This window comes from Drosophila serrata, unplaced genomic scaffold, assembly GCF_035046125.1.
Source record: "Drosophila serrata isolate PLE 108 unplaced genomic scaffold, ASM3504612v1 contig_184, whole genome shotgun sequence".
Classification (NCBI taxonomy): Eukaryota; Metazoa; Arthropoda; class Insecta; order Diptera; family Drosophilidae; genus Drosophila; species Drosophila serrata.
The window spans coordinates 5,280,713-5,297,846 of record NW_028257082.1 but is presented as its reverse complement, the minus strand read 5'-3'; the positions used below and the strand labels follow the sequence as shown (position 1 = coordinate 5,297,846).

The 17,134-nt window shown below is 41.2% G+C and overlaps 2 protein-coding genes and 1 long non-coding RNA gene across 4 annotated transcripts in view; all 3 read left to right on the top strand.

The window, feature by feature from the left end:
- The window catches only part of LOC110181801 (dynein regulatory complex protein 8), a 308,724-nt gene that overhangs the window by 63,673 nt on the left and 227,917 nt on the right, over nucleotides 1–17,134 (top strand). The gene's annotated exons all lie outside the window — the stretch shown is intronic.
- On the top strand, nucleotides 4,117–8,581 carry LOC110191930 (organic cation transporter protein). Its single transcript, XM_020962945.2, has 4 exons — nucleotides 4,117–4,658; nucleotides 6,420–6,797; nucleotides 6,855–6,998; nucleotides 7,066–8,581. Exons 2-4 carry the CDS (start codon nucleotides 6,427–6,429, stop codon nucleotides 8,027–8,029), a joined length of 1,479 nt encoding a protein of 492 aa, XP_020818604.2. The 5' UTR covers nucleotides 4,117–4,658; nucleotides 6,420–6,426; the 3' UTR covers nucleotides 8,030–8,581.
- Nucleotides 14,243–16,435, top strand: LOC147644381 (uncharacterized). The gene is made up of 2 exons (XR_015270664.1): nucleotides 14,243–15,340; nucleotides 15,649–16,435. It is a non-coding gene; the product is annotated as an uncharacterized LOC147644381 (long non-coding RNA).

The following is a 17,134-nucleotide window of genomic DNA, read 5'->3' as shown; positions in this document are numbered from 1 at the left end:
GCGAAATCATAACTTTAAACCTTTGCTTTACTTTGTGTACTTAATTTTCTTGTAATATTTCTCTAGAGAAATGAAACTTGTATTTACAACCTGAAAATGTTGTTGCCAGGTGTCTGTTGGACTTCCAAATGCTGTTAGTCCTGCTGTCCTGTTGTTGTCCCTTGGTCCTGTTCTTATTATTGTTTCTGTTGCCGTTGCCGTGTTGTGTGACTTGAAGCGTGGCACCGAGCAGCGTGTAAACACAACCTCAAATTAAAATATGTTTACTTATGCAGTATGTAGAGCAAACTGAACGGCCAACTATGCTACATATAACCGATGCCCAGTGTTGCTGATCCTGCCTCAGCTCCAGCTCCAGCTCCTGCTAGGCATAAATTAAAAGTTTGCAACATATTTGCACCGGTCCAAAGTTGCGCCTTGGCAAAACCTAATTATGCATAAAGCAGCGGCCCCGACAAGGGGTTTATTTACCTTCTGGTCTGCTTGGTGGCCTGAAACCCCTTGCCAAGCCAAGAGAGAGTCTTGGATCAAGGGTTGTGGCTCGTGGGTCGAGGGTCGAGGGTCGCAAGTCGCAATATCTAGGGTTTCCCATAGCGGTATTATGACAGCTGCCCAGCTGACTGACAGCCTGTGGTGAGAGCGGCTGTCGGCAGCGGAAATTAAACGCCTCGATTTGCGTGCCCGTCACGCGTAAATCAGGTAAAGGCAACACACTTGGCCACCGAGGCCGCTGGCCACCGAAATTGATTAGAGCCCTTAAAGGCAAAGCCAGCGAAATGGTGAAAAATAAGTATTTAAAACTGAAATCTTTAGTTAAAAGTTTACATTTTAATTTATATATATATAGACGCAATGCAAGTATTATAAATTAAAGGTTTAGCAACATTTTGTCAGAGAGAAAATGTCACAGAAAGAAAGAAAACATTTCAACTAATCTTTAAGTATTGAAACCTAATGTGGATATAGCAAAATCATGAGCAGTTGATGTCTTTATACGATTACATTACTTGAACTCCATTTGCAATTAAAAAAATGTGTACTTTAAATATAAAACTAAAACTTAAAATTATAATTAAAACTACTCTTCAGTGACGCTATGAAGTTCCAAAACAGCAACTGAACTTAAAGTTCTAAACATATTCGTACAAATGACTTAAGTGAGCAACTAAAAACGATCGTTTGCAGTAAGGAAAATCACAAGGAGAGGACTATCCCTTCTCCCATTAATCTGGCAAGTGTTGTCAGGCCGCTCATCATCATTCTCACCAGCTTCTGGAGCCTAATCCAAATCACAAAAAAAAAAAAAACACCACTTTATCCCCAAAAGCGGCAACCTGCCTGCCCAGATAATCACAAGGAAAAGCAGATCTCTCAGTGGGCTCTGATTTATGCGACACACATTAGGATGTCCGTCCAGTGCAAATTGAAAGAGGTCCGGCTGGGCCACAACATATCGCCGCTCTTTATTATCCTTCGAAATGAACAATTTCAGCAAAAGACCCGCAGCGGCAGCCGCATTCCACGTTAATGCACTTCAGAGCCTTCGGCAATGGGAAATTACTCAAAAAAATACAAAATGAAAAGCAGAAAACAGAAAACAACGGCATACAAATTGCAAACAGGGCGCGCATAAATTAATCGAAAGCTAGGCGAACGAAATTAAAACATTAATCTACAGCCCGGCCGAGCTGCATAACAATTAATGCCGGCTTAAATTTATTAATTTATTTATAAAGCCAAAAAGGGCACCACCATCGGGCACCACCGGGCACCAACGAGGTGCGAATCCCAGTCCAACTGCGAGTCCAACGAGTGACGGAATGAAAAAGCCAGGGACAACTCCAACTGGCCGAGAGATGGTTCAGGGGATGAGGCAGCAGCATCTTTGCGCAGTTTTTAAAAATGTCAGTACGCCCTCCAGGGACAGATTAGCGATTAATCTACGGGGCATGGTCACATGCACGCCCTTCGGACTCTAGTCTGGGTCTCCGGAATGGACTCCGAATGGAGGCTGGTCCCCTGGCAGCAGGGGACGAGGTAACGATTAAAAAATCTCCACATAAAAGACTGAGCACTTAATCAAAGCGGATTTAGAGAGGAAAAGGGCCATGGGTAAAAAGCCAAGGCGACCAGGGCCAAAAGCGTTGATGCGGCGCTTTGTTTCTAGCTGCCTCTTCTCTTAGGGAATGCTCTATACAAACCAAAGAGGCATGAACGACCTATCAGGCACTTTGCTTAATTTAAAGTCTAAGTTGTATACTTGATATCTTTACCATAGTATACGTGCATTTCATTCAAACTTATCTTGGTATATCTTTATCAAACAGTTGGAAAGGTTTAGCAGTTTTCTACCTAGCATTGAACAGGTAGCTAATTGCAAAAAAAAAACGAAAACAGACTGGCAGATGCTCGATAAGCAAAACAGGTAGGTTAAGGTGTGTTTTCCACTTTTCCATATATAAAGTAAGGTCACTATATTGATTTTTGCTCAGTTGAAAACAGACACTTGGCAGGTGTAAAGTGAGCTCTTGCAAGGGAACCAAACGTCATTTTAGTAGAGGTAAGACATTGTAGGAGGAATTTACTGGAATAAACTATTTTTAATTAAAGAAACGAAGAGGTAAAGCATCTGTTGGTCGACTTTATCTACTCCGTAATCGCCTTAGTTGGATTTTAACTACATATTACAAGCATTTTTATTTCGCTAAGCGCTGCTCATAGTTTTTGGTGCGCTTTTTCATTTCGCTGCTTGCAGCTTCCAGGGATTTTGCCAAGTCTCCTCACCACGCCCCGGGAGTGTAACCTCGTAAAAGACCTTAAATAGTGGCAAAGACATCTTCACAGACTGGGCCCGCTGCATTTGTCAATTTACTACGAGCTGAAAGGGGCGTGGCCGCGCATAAAGATGATATATGTGAGCGCTGAGTTAGCAATTTTCGTATGAATTGGCAGAGTTGCAGTTGCCGCTGCTGCTGCTGTTCGCCTTATGAATTTCTTTATGGCCAACCTATAAAATATTTTGATTGCGACGAGGAGCATGAGGAGGGATATGAGGACGTTGGCTGTGGAAATTAAATGCTGCTCACTGCTGCCTGCTGCCTGATTTGCTCGCTAGCTCTCAAGTGGATTCCGGCCCAATCCGACGACCAGGGGCCACTCGACCACTGTCCACTTCAGTCCCGGTCAGCAATTATGGAGGAAAAACCGCATAGAGCTCCAAAAGCTGGGCCGGGCCAAGTGCCGAATGCTCAACAGCAGCAAAGGCAATAGCAATAGCAACAGCAACATCAGTAGCTGCAGAATTTTGGCATTTTACCCTGTAATCCTTTTGTGTGCTAATTGGAGCGTTGCCCCGTTGCCATAAATACCCCGAAACCCATCCAGTTCCAGTCCCGCAAATATCTGGCCTAAACAGTCCCAGCACACAGTTTGGCGGCCATTCAGGACACTGAAATCGGCTTAGGCCACTTGTCAGGGCAGCAAATGTAAATATTAAGCGGGCTCTTTAATTGGATTTAGTTTTTGTGGTTGTACGCCAGTTCAGTGGAAAATGGCCAGGACACAAATATTGGAATCAATATGGTTTGAACGCCATTTAACGAAAAATCAACGAAATTCTATAGGAATATATAAGAAATCAATATTTAAAATGGTTTAAAAAATATGTTTATAAACACTGAAAAGGTTTTTGCAGTCAGATTTGAATAAATGCAAGTTGTAAACAGGAAATAATAATAGGTATATTTATTGAATAATGAATCACCTTCTTTTAAACCAATTTCCACCTCTGATCATGAATGCTCTGAATGGTTGTTTTTTATCTAATTAAATATATTTCACACATTTATTATTTATCAAGCTCTAAAATGAAACCTAAACAAAAAGTTATTTATGGAAAAATTGTTAAAGGCAGCATGAGATTAAAAGGATTAACCACAATTAACGCCTCGCTAGCCACTAAATAAATCAATATTTTGTTTTTTTTTTTTATATCAAGAAATATGTTTAAACAAAATATTAACAAGACATTTGGCGAACGCGTGGTTCACTGATGAACACTGCGTGATTATGTTTGGCATTTATTTGATTCCAAATTTTGATTTTGGATATCAGGGAGAGATGTCGCCATTAGTTAATAAAACCAAATACACCTTTGCTTTATTTTTCAATACAGAAGCCGACATTAAAGTAACACATTTGAGATGTTTACCTAGACGATTATCTAAGCGGCAAATAGGGAACATAGGATAACAGAAATAGACCGGTGTTATCTGTTTTTGCTTCATTAGATTTGGCATTGTTTTTGTCACAGTTGCGGCGTCCGTTGATCGCCAGTTATCAGCCAGAGAGTAAAGTACACATTTTCTTATCGGCATCTCGGCTCTCCCAGCTTCCAGCTTCCAGTCGCTCCCATTGATTGTTGAGCTCCAAAGCCCTCCAGACGTCGTTCAAGTGCAAGATCACGAATGGGGAACAAATTCCTGTTTACCTTTTGAAATTACATAAATCAAAATTGATAGCGGACAAGCCCCCCTCCAGGTCAATGGAAAATTCAAATATTACCGGAATGAAATTGAAATTGCAAATTTAATGTATATGAACCATAAGTGAAACTGCAGCTAAAATTAATACCTTGTGGTTGTGATAAATCTATAAAGGTAAGAATTTAAAATATAATTTAAAAATTTATCGCGATAGGGTAATATTTATTTAAATCACAGAACAATTCAAATCGAAAACAAAGTCCCATACTTAAATCAACAAATTATAAAAATAGGAAAGGTAAAAAGTAAAAACAAAGGTAATATAATACCGATATTTATCATTTAAAGAGCGAACTTAGGGTTTTTTAGATCGTTTATAAAAAATATAAATTCTCCTTGTTTGGAAAACATTTACTTCTCATGGAAAATTCCAAAGCAGTTTCAGTGATATGTTTGTGGATTACAAAAATGTATATGTATAAAGGTTTATAAATAGAAAAAAGATATACTATAAAAATGTACAAATGTAAAGCTCTTCTGTTTTAATATTTAGTAACTTAAGGATTAAATATTTGATTTGACAGTCAGACAAGTCTGTTATTTATTAAATATATATAATATAAAACAACTAGTAGACTTGTGTTTACTTCGGTGAGAAGCTTTATCAATACCAGCAAGTCTTATCACTTAATCAATTCATTGATTTGTGTGTGAATAAGCTTAGCAAAACAAAGCAATTAAAATGCTTAAACACGCTCAGTTTGTGTTTTCTTTTTATATGTTTCCTATACTTTTTGAACAAAGTCTTGTGCAGAGACCGAAATTCAATATTCAAGTACAACTTTGAGAAGCTTAAATGGAAATAATATTGGAATTATGTTAGGTAATAAAATACAAATAAATTGTATATATAATGCCAAAGCATTATATATTTTCTGCACCTGTATGGAAGAAATCTATATATATGAATAGTGATTTTGTGTCCAAACAAAGTCATTTGCCGAAAGCTTGCATTGTCTGAGATATTTCTACTCCCCCGTGGGCACTTTTTTGCTAGATTTATCATCTGGCGATCGTATTATAACGCTGCCCGGAGAGCGTGTGTTTGCCATTGATTGGCCATCCAATTTGCATATATAATTTATTGGCAATTGTTGTGACATTTTGCACAGCCACTGACGATTGCGCAAAAATACGAGTAAAATACCTGCGCCGCCAGACAGGTTGTCGCTGCCGTGGGAACTCGTCGCGGAATCTTGGAGCACAAATCTCTTTTTAGCCAACTCTCCGGACTCTCCCAACTCTTTCAACTTTCACTCTGGGCCATTGGTGACTCCTTAATTAAGCCATCTCAATGGGTAACTGGGACTCGGGTCGCGCTATCTGCCAGCAGACAATGGCTTAATCTACCGTCTAGATGGCAGGGAGCAAACGCGGGCGCACCTACCTCCTCCAATTAACCAGACAGCCGGCTTCATTTACCTACTTAAAAGAGCTAAAGAGTAAGAGTTTTTTGTTGGCCCCAGTCTTGTGGCCTTTTGGCCGTACTCCCGTTTTCCACCAAATGCCATCATGGATCGCTGGTGCATCCGTAGCCAAGTGCTAATGCTCCTCACTAAGTCCAACTCCAACTTCCATTGATCCAGCTCAAGGTGTCACGCCGCTTGGCTCTCTCTCTCTCTCTCTCCCTCTCTGTTTGGCTAAAAAACTGGTTTCTACTGATCGGTTTTTGGTTTGCAAATGAAATCACTATCTCCACCGTTACCGAGTTCCATATTTTTCACGCCAGTCTGCACTGAGCCGCACCGCTCTCGATGTGTTCAACGGCAAATATTTGAGAAAGTCCACCCACAGTAAACTGTAGCAGACCACCTACACTCGTAAAAAAACTAGTAAATTGCCCTTTTAAATGTAATAACTCCTGAATTTTTAAAGCTTAACCATGGCCGATAAGGAAGTGAAACCGGTGGAAAAGACTGCAGATCCGATCATCTCACAGATTGGTGACTTTCGACGTTACCAGTTTCTGTTTTTCTTCCTCATCCTGCTCTCCAAATTCGGCACTGGGTGGCACACTTTGGGTCACATTTTCCTAGCTGCCCCCACACCTGTATCCTGCAAGACGGAAAATGTTACAGATGCATGTAGCAAGGATTGCAAAAAGGTTGAATATGACACAAGTGTCTTCAAATCGACCATTGTCACTGAATGGGATCTGATATGTGATCTCAAGACTCTGGTGAGCCTGTCGCAATCCATTGTCATGATGGGCATTATGCTGGGGAGCATGGGATTTGGCATGATGGCAGATCGGTAAGTATTTGATTTAAAAAATATAATTTAATAATAATAAAAATAATATTTCCCGAGTTATGGAAGACGTCCCGCCTTTTTAACCTGTTGTTATATGCAACTGTTCACCGGTCTTATTGTCTGCTTGTCGCCCTTTTACTGGTTTTACTGCCTCTTTCGGTTTTTGGTGGCCTTTGCCACGGGTGGAACCATGACCACCAGGTGGGTGCACTTTCCATATCCACAGTCTTTTAAGTAATTCCTATAATCTCTTAAATTCTTCTTACAGTTTTGTGCTGCTCATGGAGATCGTTGGGCCTAAGAGGCGGGAGATGATAGCCATTTTGTATCAGATACCTTTCGGTATTGGCCACGGCTCTCTGTCTGTGTTTGCGTATTTTATTCGTGATTGGCGTTGGTTTCAATTTTCCATCACCATTTTTTCTGTTGTATTTGTGATATACATCTGGCTAGTGCCGGAGTCACCGCGTTGGCTTTATACCACTGGACGTTTGGATAAATCCATTAAGATCCTGGAGAAGATCGCACGTTGCAACAATGCTCCTACGGAGACCATACGACCGGAGATCGAGGCTGCATATGCCCTGAAGGATGCCCAACAACAGGCCAAAAAAGCCAATATGTGTGACTTGTTCCGGACACCATATCTCCGGTTGAAGACCATTTTCATGGCCAACGATTGGCTGGTGACATGTATGGTCTACTATGGTACCGCTCAATACGTGGCCGTGCTGGGTGGCAATATCTTTGTGAACAATATGATCGCAGCCTTCGTGGGCATTCCGGGCACATGTCTCTGTGTTGTGTTGACCAAGTATTTGGGTCGCAAATGGACGCTCATCCTCTCAAGTTCCATAAGTGCGGTGGGTCTGTTCTTACTCGCCGCCCTCTTTGAGCTGGGTACCATAGCTCAGGTGGTCTGCGCTGCCCTTGGACTCTTTGGAGCCTCGATGAGTTTCCCCAATGTGTATCTGTACGGCGGAGAGCTCTTTCCCACGGTTGTACGCTCCAATGGCGTGGGCCTGTGTTCGATGGTGGGTCGAATAGGATCCATCCTGGCCCCACTCATCTGCGACCTTAAGGCGTACGGCAATTGGATTGCTCCGGTCATCTTTGGAATCTTCTCCGTGCTAGCTATTCTGGGAACTCTGTTCCTGCCGGAGACCCGAGGTATGCCCCTGCCCGAGACTCTTGAGGATGGCGAGAACTTTGGACGTAAAGCGAAACAGTAATTGTTCAATGTAGTTTTTTCAAGTGTAGTGTTTTTCTCAAGAGCGAAATTAAATAGTTTATGGAGCCAGTGTTTGGGCTTCGAAATTATTAAATTTCGACTTAATTTGCGATTTGTGCGATGCGATATGTCAGTCAAGCCAAACCAACTGCCTTTCGTGCAGCACAAAAAAAAATATTGAAAAATCTAGCGAATGCAAAAGGTAATCACCGCGCACTAACTTCCACTTCGTGATTATTAAAACTGGGTTACCAGTCGTCTGAATCCAACTCTGAATCCGTATCCCAGCTCTTTATGGTAACTGGTTAATGTCGAGGTGCAAACTCTCAGACAAAATAGCGAAAAATGCATTGGGAAATCGCCACGAAGCGACTGGGAATGGATATTTTCGGCATGTGAACCCAAAAAACCCATCGATAGCACGTGAGCGAGTATTGAAATGTGGGAAACAACTACCTTTTATTTAAGACCCAGAAACTAAACCTTAGTTATTTCACAGTTTTCTTCTTTTAAATATAAATAAAATATATGAACTCTATTCCATTGAATAAAACCCCAATCGAAATCGATTACACACATCAACGTGAATGACACTCACGGCAATTCCATTAGCAGAGACCATGGCAATTATCGACGAGCATCTCATCGCACCATCTCCACCAATATCCTTGGGATCCGATGACCTTGGCCAGGCAAAAACCGGCTGGAAGACATCACTTCAAGGTTAATATTCATTGTCAACATTGGGCACGCCTCATTTGTATGCGGCTCTGGGTACTCAATCGGCCCTTGTGTGTGCATATTCCCTATTCTACAGAGGAAATAAATAGTGAATCTTAAAGTTAATATAATATAAAGTGCTAAGACATATTAGTATTTAGAATTCTTCGTTAAAGCCCATAGATTTTATAAGTAAACTTACTGAAACTTTAAATATTTATGAGGACAAGATGAAAGGATCTTGAAGATATGAAAGTGTGATATAAGTGTGATCCTACACTATACTACTTTCTTCCCAATGAAAAGTCAACTTATAGTTCCCCTTTAACTCTCTAAATCAACTGACAACATTTTGTTTCAGTGCAATCCGTTGTCAGTTGGTCGGCACTTGGCCACATAAAGCCTAAGAGATGCAGCATCCAGTTGCACTTGCAGTCTGTGAATTCGAAGTGAGGCGAGTTTTTAGCGTCATCTTGGCACTGGCAGCTTGTCATGTCAGTGCGGTGTGCGCAGACTGTCAGAATTCGAGGGGCTGTGGAGCGATGCCGACTGGCGGTGTCGCATACTTAATCAGTGGCGGCGCGTCTTAGTGATAATTACCAAGCATTTTTGCAGCCCGCTGATGCTGTGAGTTGTGGCGAAATGAATGGCCCGAGCGGCACCACTGTAGTCCACCCGATGATTATTCATTGTGGTGCCACAACAGAGGTCCCACAGTGCTCCTCCTACACGACCATTCTGAAAGGGCGGGAGGCAATTTGTAGGTATTCCTGTGTAGCCATTAAGGAGCAACAGGCGACAAGCGGCGCTGAGAGGAATGCCATAAAAATTAATTGTTTCAGTAAAACACAAAAAAATACAGAACACAAGAGTAGAGTCAAGAGGGAAACATATGGGGAAATATATAGCTTACGAAAAAGAGGTGGGTTTCTTACAAGTAACTTTACTTTACTTTACTTTCTGTTAATTTAGAAACATATTCATTGAATAGTTAAAACATTAACTATTACAATTGAATTTAATATTGACTCTACACTCTGTTGCATTAAATTGAATTAACTAACAAGATTTATTCATTTAAAAACATATTCTGGGACACCAAAGAAATCACTGGGGGTTCCAAAAATCCCTTAAAAAGCATTCCAAAAACATGCTCAAAAATTAAAATTTATTTGTAATGTCATAATAATCCTTCTTAACCATATTATTGGTTATTCAACAAGCTTAAGACACAACAAAAAAAAGGGTTACTCAGAAGCAACATTCCTGGCTGTAACGAAAATGACTAATTTTAATGATCAACAAAAGGCTTTGTGCCAGGACTATGGATTGCTATTTTACGCCATAACAAAAAAACCCTGACACTTGAGCAGAGTTGTAAAGGCAAAAACTGCCACTCAAAAAAGCACAACAAGCGGACTTTTCTTTTATTTTTTGGCCAACACATGGCAAATTTGCCGGGCCAAAACCGCAGACTGGCAGCAGCAAGCTGGCAGCACGGAGACAAAACCCATTTAAGTTCAAAGCCAGCCAACCGCCAAGATGATCATTATCTGAGCCGCATATCTATTTGCGATTACCGAGGAGCCTGGCTCTGGCTCTGGAGATGAGGATGGGGATGAGGATGAAGCTGGATCTTGGAGGCAGAGTCTGAAGCCGAGTCGTGGGAGTTTTTGGTGGCAACGTGGGCGCATAAAGCAGGCAAATGTCAAAATGACGCGCTTTGTTGTTTATCATATTTACCGCAAAAGCGGGGCAAAACTATAAGCCAGGCCAAATGCAATTAGTATTCAAATGTGGACGCGCCGGCGAGCACGATGCCAAAACGAGTCATCATCATCTGCCAGGGGAGCGGACAGCGACACTTGGACCTATAGGTCTGGACTGGGAGGAGCTTCTTTGGGCCACAAAGGAGCCGGCTCATGCTCCCTCCTCTTTTTTACATGCTGAAAAATGCCTAGGCTTTTGCGGCTCACAGTTCGCCGTAATTTAGCGCACGCATTTTGCATTTTAAACTGGAGAGCTGCGAACGGAGACGACTTCTGATTAATTCCTCAGCTGGGCGCTACAAATTCGTTTGACTAATTGCGGCTGAGAGCGGAAAATGGTAATGGGAATGGGAATGGTCAGACCTGGCCAAGAGAGAGTGGCTGAGGGTACCGGCCTAGGGGATTCCGTGGAACACCTTATCGGCCGCAATTAAACGTGCTGTCGGCCAGTCCAACGATTTAATGTATGATTTCTTTCAAATCATATCTACGTGACTGTGGACCAGCCTTATCAGCATTTGCCAGGATCCCGGACTTGGGTTTTTAGCCAGGCACTGAAAGAAAGTTTTGAAATATTATAGAAAATAAATAATATTTCCAAGGAAGACACTTTTTCAGTCTCCAATAAAATCTAGTACCAGCTAGCTTAAAATGTTAATTTTTAATTTCTCAACTCTTTCGTTATCATTATCCTAGATTTTAATGCTTTCTTGGCTCTATTTTTCGCTCTGTGCATTTACAAACTCATTAATGACAGAAACCCCGGTCGGCCGGCCTCTCAGATGATTCAATATGGCCGCTAGTTGCATATTAAGCAGTTTTCGAGCTCAACGCTCGTCATCGAATATGGCCACATCTACAGTCCAGAGACTCGCAGCTTTCTGTTATATAACCATAATAAAAAACGGGAAAAAAAATAACAAAATGACAAAGGCAAAAGAAAGAAGAAACACAAAATGTGTCGTGGGCGCTATCAAGTGACAGCTCCGTGGATCCAAACAGTTGTAAAATTAACAACCAAGTTATGACAACTGCCAGCAATTAAAATTGACAATTGATATGACAGGCGGGTGGCCTCCAGGCGGGCTGAAAAAATTGCCAATAAAAATGAATTCGTTTGGGGGAACAGAGGATGAATGTCCTGGGATTGGCTAGATAGGGAATGTTAAACGACTTTTTATAAACAATTTGAAATACGAGCTGCTCTGTGATTTAAATACAGAAAATATACAGTAAAAAATATGATAAATATCGAGACAAATAGTATATGTAGATACTACCTAAAACCAACTTTGTATGCAGCACCTTTTAGATATCCCTTAGCAGTCTTTACAACCATCTCTGTAATGGCTTTTAATTGCCGGGCCTGGCCAAAAAGCAATTGCTGCAATTTCACCAGCAACAGTCAACAGATCGCATACTGAGACAAGCATTTTGGTTGCACAAATATGACAATTGGCGGCATTATTAAATGTGCTACGTGCGGCTAAATCTGCCGACATCAGCGGCGGAGCCACCAAAAAGGGCACAATGAGACAGGGCCGCGGCCCAAAACAGGTTAGTTGTTGGCCGAGAAGGGGGAACAAGGGGTATTTTCCCGCTGATAGCGCACTCAATTTGCATTCGGGCCAATTACTTTTTATAACTTTCTAGCTCTGGCACTTCAATCTCGGCCAGTAATTAGTTCGGCCAAAAGAGTTGACAGGTGGCCAGGTGCGTGGGCGACAAAGGTAACCGCACACACATTAACATAATGTTATGAGAGGGCTTTAATTAAAAAACCCAAAGCACATCCCTATTATTTCGTTTCTTTTTTTTTTTTGCCCTCCTTTGGCTTTACCCTGACAAAGTCGTTGGCCATTCCATGTGTGTGCACTCCTTGGAGCATTTAAGGCCGGCCATCCGGCACAGACAATTAAAAACCCTCTGCAGCTCTGCCATTTGCCATTTTATAAGCACAGATTACAGCTTTACGTATACGTAACGCACACGGGGCTAGAATGTGGTGTGTGTGGGTATGGGTGTGGGTATGGAGACATTCAGCCAGGACACACAACGTGCTCCGATAAGCGGTGGAGCACTAGGTGGACGCCAAAAGGCTTCCCAAACACCAGTGATGTCGGGCTGGAATAAGGCAAAAGCTAGTTGGACTAAGTATTGAATAAGTTTGGGAATAGTTTAAAATATTTCTAGTAATTTATTTAAGGATAATAATAGAATGTTTTCTTCTAATTGCAGATGTTATTTATAAGAAAGAACCATTTAAAACTCTTTAAAATATTCTTAAAGAACTTTAGCTTACTTTTTTAACTTCTCTAAGTGTTGTAAATACTTCTTATTATCTTCACTTTCTATTTAAAATATTTAAATCCTGCCAAAAAACTAGCTAGAATCACATCTTCGACTGGCACGTCTCTCGTATCTGCAGAGTGTTGTGATTTTATGTTGGCCATAGTCATCCTGAAACGTCCTGTTACCAGTTCCCCTTAACCTGCTCCTGTTCCTGCTCCTACTCATTGTCTGCTTGTCTGCTTTAATGACATTGCACTGCACTTATTTCGTTTTTGGCTCTTTATACTCTTGATTTCTTTTGATTTTTTTCTTTTTGCCCCCTCACCGGATGGAGAATTGCACCTTGTGCTCCAAGTTGATGGCCGGCTGTAAAACCTTATGATGGCTTAATTTTAGAGTTTTCAGATCGTTTTTTGCATCTCCTCCTACACATGGCAATGTGATTTGGTCCGAAATCAGTTGCGAATTTGCATGAACGAGCTCAAAATGAAGTCATTTCAATGCCAAGCCGAAAATGACAAAGCTTGGGAAGTCATAATGGGAAAAGTGGTTTGGGGGGAAAAGCGTGGAAAGCGCATAAAGGAAGCTTTTCAATATGCAATGCACAATGCTTATGAGTTGAACTATCAAGGGGTTGTATTATCAGATTATTATACGATGGACAAGAAAATATAATTAGCATTTTTTGATGAGAAACTCACAAGTACTTAAAGTATGTTCTGCAATACATTTAGATCAAGGTTTTGGCTCTTATTAAATGGGTTAGTAAGTGTGCACTTACAATTAAATATAAATAACCATTTTCAATATTCCTTTTGCTTATCTTGGCAAACCATAACCTGGTCGGCCCCTTGATTTGAATATCCAAATGAATTCGTAATCGAAATGGGACTGCTGCAGACGGAATCACAAAAATATATAAACGCTCATATAATTTCCAGCTGAGACCGGAATAGAACGAAAACGTGTCCGAAATTGGGGTTGAAATCGTGTGTCGTTATCATTTGCGGAGGCGCCTCTCCCGTATAATTTGATACTTCATCAATTCGAAGGAAAACCATTTAATATGGAAATCACTTGGAGAAAAGGGGCAACCCGCCAGTCCGGCTATCAAAACGAACCCAAAATGTGATATGTGAATCGGAGAGTCGCTTACGGAAATTGCAAAGAATAACCCGTGGCTGGGAGACAATTGCGAGATGAAAAAGGAAATTTGCATGTGACGAAAATGTATGGCGGCGCAGACATCGTGAAATCGCAAAATCGTAAAGTCTTCGAGCTACAAACTGGCGACAAATGAGCAAAGGAAGTGCATAAGCGGCAACCGGAAGCGGAAGAAGACGAATCGAGGGCTGTTAACGCATTTACAAGCCTCGGCGACGACAATGAAATATCGCCAAAGATTATCAACGGAACTCCAGACTCTGGGACTCCGGACTCCGACTCCGGACTCCCTCGCATTTACTTTGCATAATAAGCCGGATTATGGCGGGCCTCGAGCCCGGCGAAGGCGGAGTAACAGTGCGATGACGTTGACAATTGATTGCTGGCCATGGAAATGGCACGGAAAAATATTTGCCGGCTTTCATTAAGCGAGTGAAAAATTTGATTTAAACATTTCACTGATTTTTACATTTCCCTTGGAGAACGGAGAGTGAGTTCATCATTAGTAGGGAGCGGAATTTGCTGGGATTTATTTGACTTGAGGTAATGTTTTTATGTCAGAAATCACTTAGACCTTTTGGTCAGCGGAAGTGGCCATAAAATGGCCATGGCGCATCCATAGCTGCCATCTTTGGCCATAAATTCGACTGTGAAATTGAAACTTAAAATGCGTAAAGTATACGCCCCATGTCCGTAGGAGCAGGGAGTCTCAATTTTTATGTGTATTTTATATGCCTACTGTAAATTGCCGGCCATCTTGCAGGACTCGAACTTCCTCTCTCTCGCGATGCTTCTTTCTTTCTCGGCCACTTTGGTGTCTATTCAGGACTTGGCCGAAAAATTCCACGTTCCACGTTCGCAATCGTCATAAATCTTATGGGCCACATCTTGAATTTATGTGCCTCCTGCCCCCGCAAATCTGCAGACCGACCTCCAGTTCCATTTCCATCTCCATCTCCATTTTGTGGCCGTGTTCTGTGGCTTAGATTAGTAAGTCTGGCATCTGGTGGCGATTTCATATTGATTTTCGCAGGGCTCCACTTATTGAATTTGTTTGTCCTGCTGGCCAAAAAGTTTTTTAATCAAAAGTCACCGCCAAGCAGGGAATAGTTTTGCTTAAAGTGTTTAGCCAAAATTACAGAGAGTGAAAGAGTGAGCTTGGACTGGCAACAATCTGAAATGTTTCCATTTGGCCACGAGACAACACAAGACAAAGGCAGAGGCAGCCGGCAGAAGCATTTCCAGCTAAAATATTTACAGCAGAAATGTTTTGTGCAGATAGCAAACAAAGGCCAAATCCTCCCTACCTGCTTCGAGGGCAGATTTCATTACTGGCTGACCAGCATGCCGCTCTAAGACAATCAAAGGTGAGCTGCCAGCTCCAACGACAGTTAAGGGTTGCTCGGGGTCGGGGTTGGGGGCACCTACTTGCGTTTTTCTTTTATTTTCCGCCCCAAATCACACACTTGAAAAAGTTTATTTTCAGTCGAAAATGGATACATGTCGAAAGTGTGTTTAATTTGAAAGCACTGAACACATTTTTAACTTGTAAATAATATATAATCTTCAAATTGAAAGAGTTGAAAGAGTAGATTTTGTTTATCTATGTCTCTTGCTTATACTTTAGGTAAATTTTAATATTTTATAATTTTTCGAGTGCATCTGAAATCCGCAGATTTGCTGGCCAGAGAAGACGCGACTACCAGCAGGACTTGCATCCACCGCCATGAAAATTGGCGTCTGCCAAACATAAATAAAATGGGGGGTAAAAGGTAGACAAATCCGGAATAAATAACAGCGTTTGTCTGGCCCCCGTCCTGCGGCGGTCTGCCGTACGGATACGGATGCGGATCCTGGGTACCAAGTACCAAGTCCCGGACTCTGGATCGAGTGTGGGATGTGCCACGTCAGCAAGAGGGCGTTATGGCAACCGACGGCGTCGAGACACCTGCCTCATTGTGGCTCTTCCAGGCGCTTTGCCCCCGCGTTGCGTATACGCTCAGTTGCACCGCAAAATGAGCGAGAATCGCAGCATCTATTTGCCATGGCAATGGCATTGGCAGTGCCATTGCCAATGTGTCTTTTGTAGCGCTTTTAATAAAATATAACCATTTAATTGGTGTGGCAACCGTAGGCATCTCTGGCCATTCCTTGCCAGTTACTTTAAGTTGGAATTTAAAGAAGAAAGGCATCAGGAATGTGGGTTTTTCCAGTATTGGAGTCTCAAAATGAACAGAAAATAAAGCTAAGAGACAAAAGAATATGTTTTTAAAAACGATATTCATTATAGATTTATAAATAACAAATCAATACTATTTAAACTCTAAATGGGCAATGAAAAGTCCCCAAATAGTTCCATATAAAATATAAATTATACAAGAAAGGAAGCTAACTTCTGCACGCCGAAGTTTATATACCCTTGCAGATAGAACTTCTATGAATAAAAAACCATACAATACAAATTATATATCTTTGTGTTAAAAAAACAATGAAGTAATACCTGCTTTCATTTCATTCACCTATACATATTATTTGCAGTTTTACATTCACTGATTTGCATTTTTCCTCCACATCAAACGATCGTTTGTATGGCACCTATATGATATAGTCGTCCGATTTTCATGAAATTTACCACAAAATTTAAGACTTAAATTAAATGCCTATACCTAAAATTTGATGAAAATCAGTTGAAAACTGAAAAGGTTATAAATTTAATTGTATTAATTTCTCGATCGTTCCTATGGGAGCTATATGATATAGTAGTCCGATTTTCATAAAATTTTATGCAAAATTGTAGAGTATAGTAAAATGGCTATATCTCAAATTTGATCCAATTCTATTGAAAACTGAAAAAGTTAAAAATTTTTTTGTAAAAATTTTCCGATCATTCCTATGGCAGCTATATGATATAGTCGTCCGATCCGGCCCGTTCCGACATATATACGAGTGAGAGTATATAGACGGCTAACTACAAAGTTTCATTCAGATAGCTTCAAAACTGAGAGACTAGTTTGCGTAGAAACGGACAGACGGACAGACGGACAGACGGACAGACGGACATGGCTAGATCGACTCGGCTGTTGATCCTGATCAAGAATATATATACTTTATATAGCCGGAGGTGCCTCCTTCACTGCGTTGCAAACTTCTGACTGAAATTA

What these genes read in the sequence shown, in the direction of transcription:
- LOC110191930 (XM_020962945.2), top strand. Translation starts at nt 6,427, where the DNA reads ATGGCCGATAAGGAAGTGAAACCGGTGGAAAAGACTGCAGATCCGATC. An exon ending in TTTGGCATGATGGCAGATCG is followed by an intron (nt 6,798 to 6,854) that starts GTAAGTATTTGA and finishes ATATTTCCCGAG; the next exon opens with TTATGGAAGACGTCCCGCCT. An exon ending in GGTGGAACCATGACCACCAG is followed by an intron (nt 6,999 to 7,065) that starts GTGGGTGCACTT and finishes TTCTTCTTACAG; the next exon opens with TTTTGTGCTGCTCATGGAGA.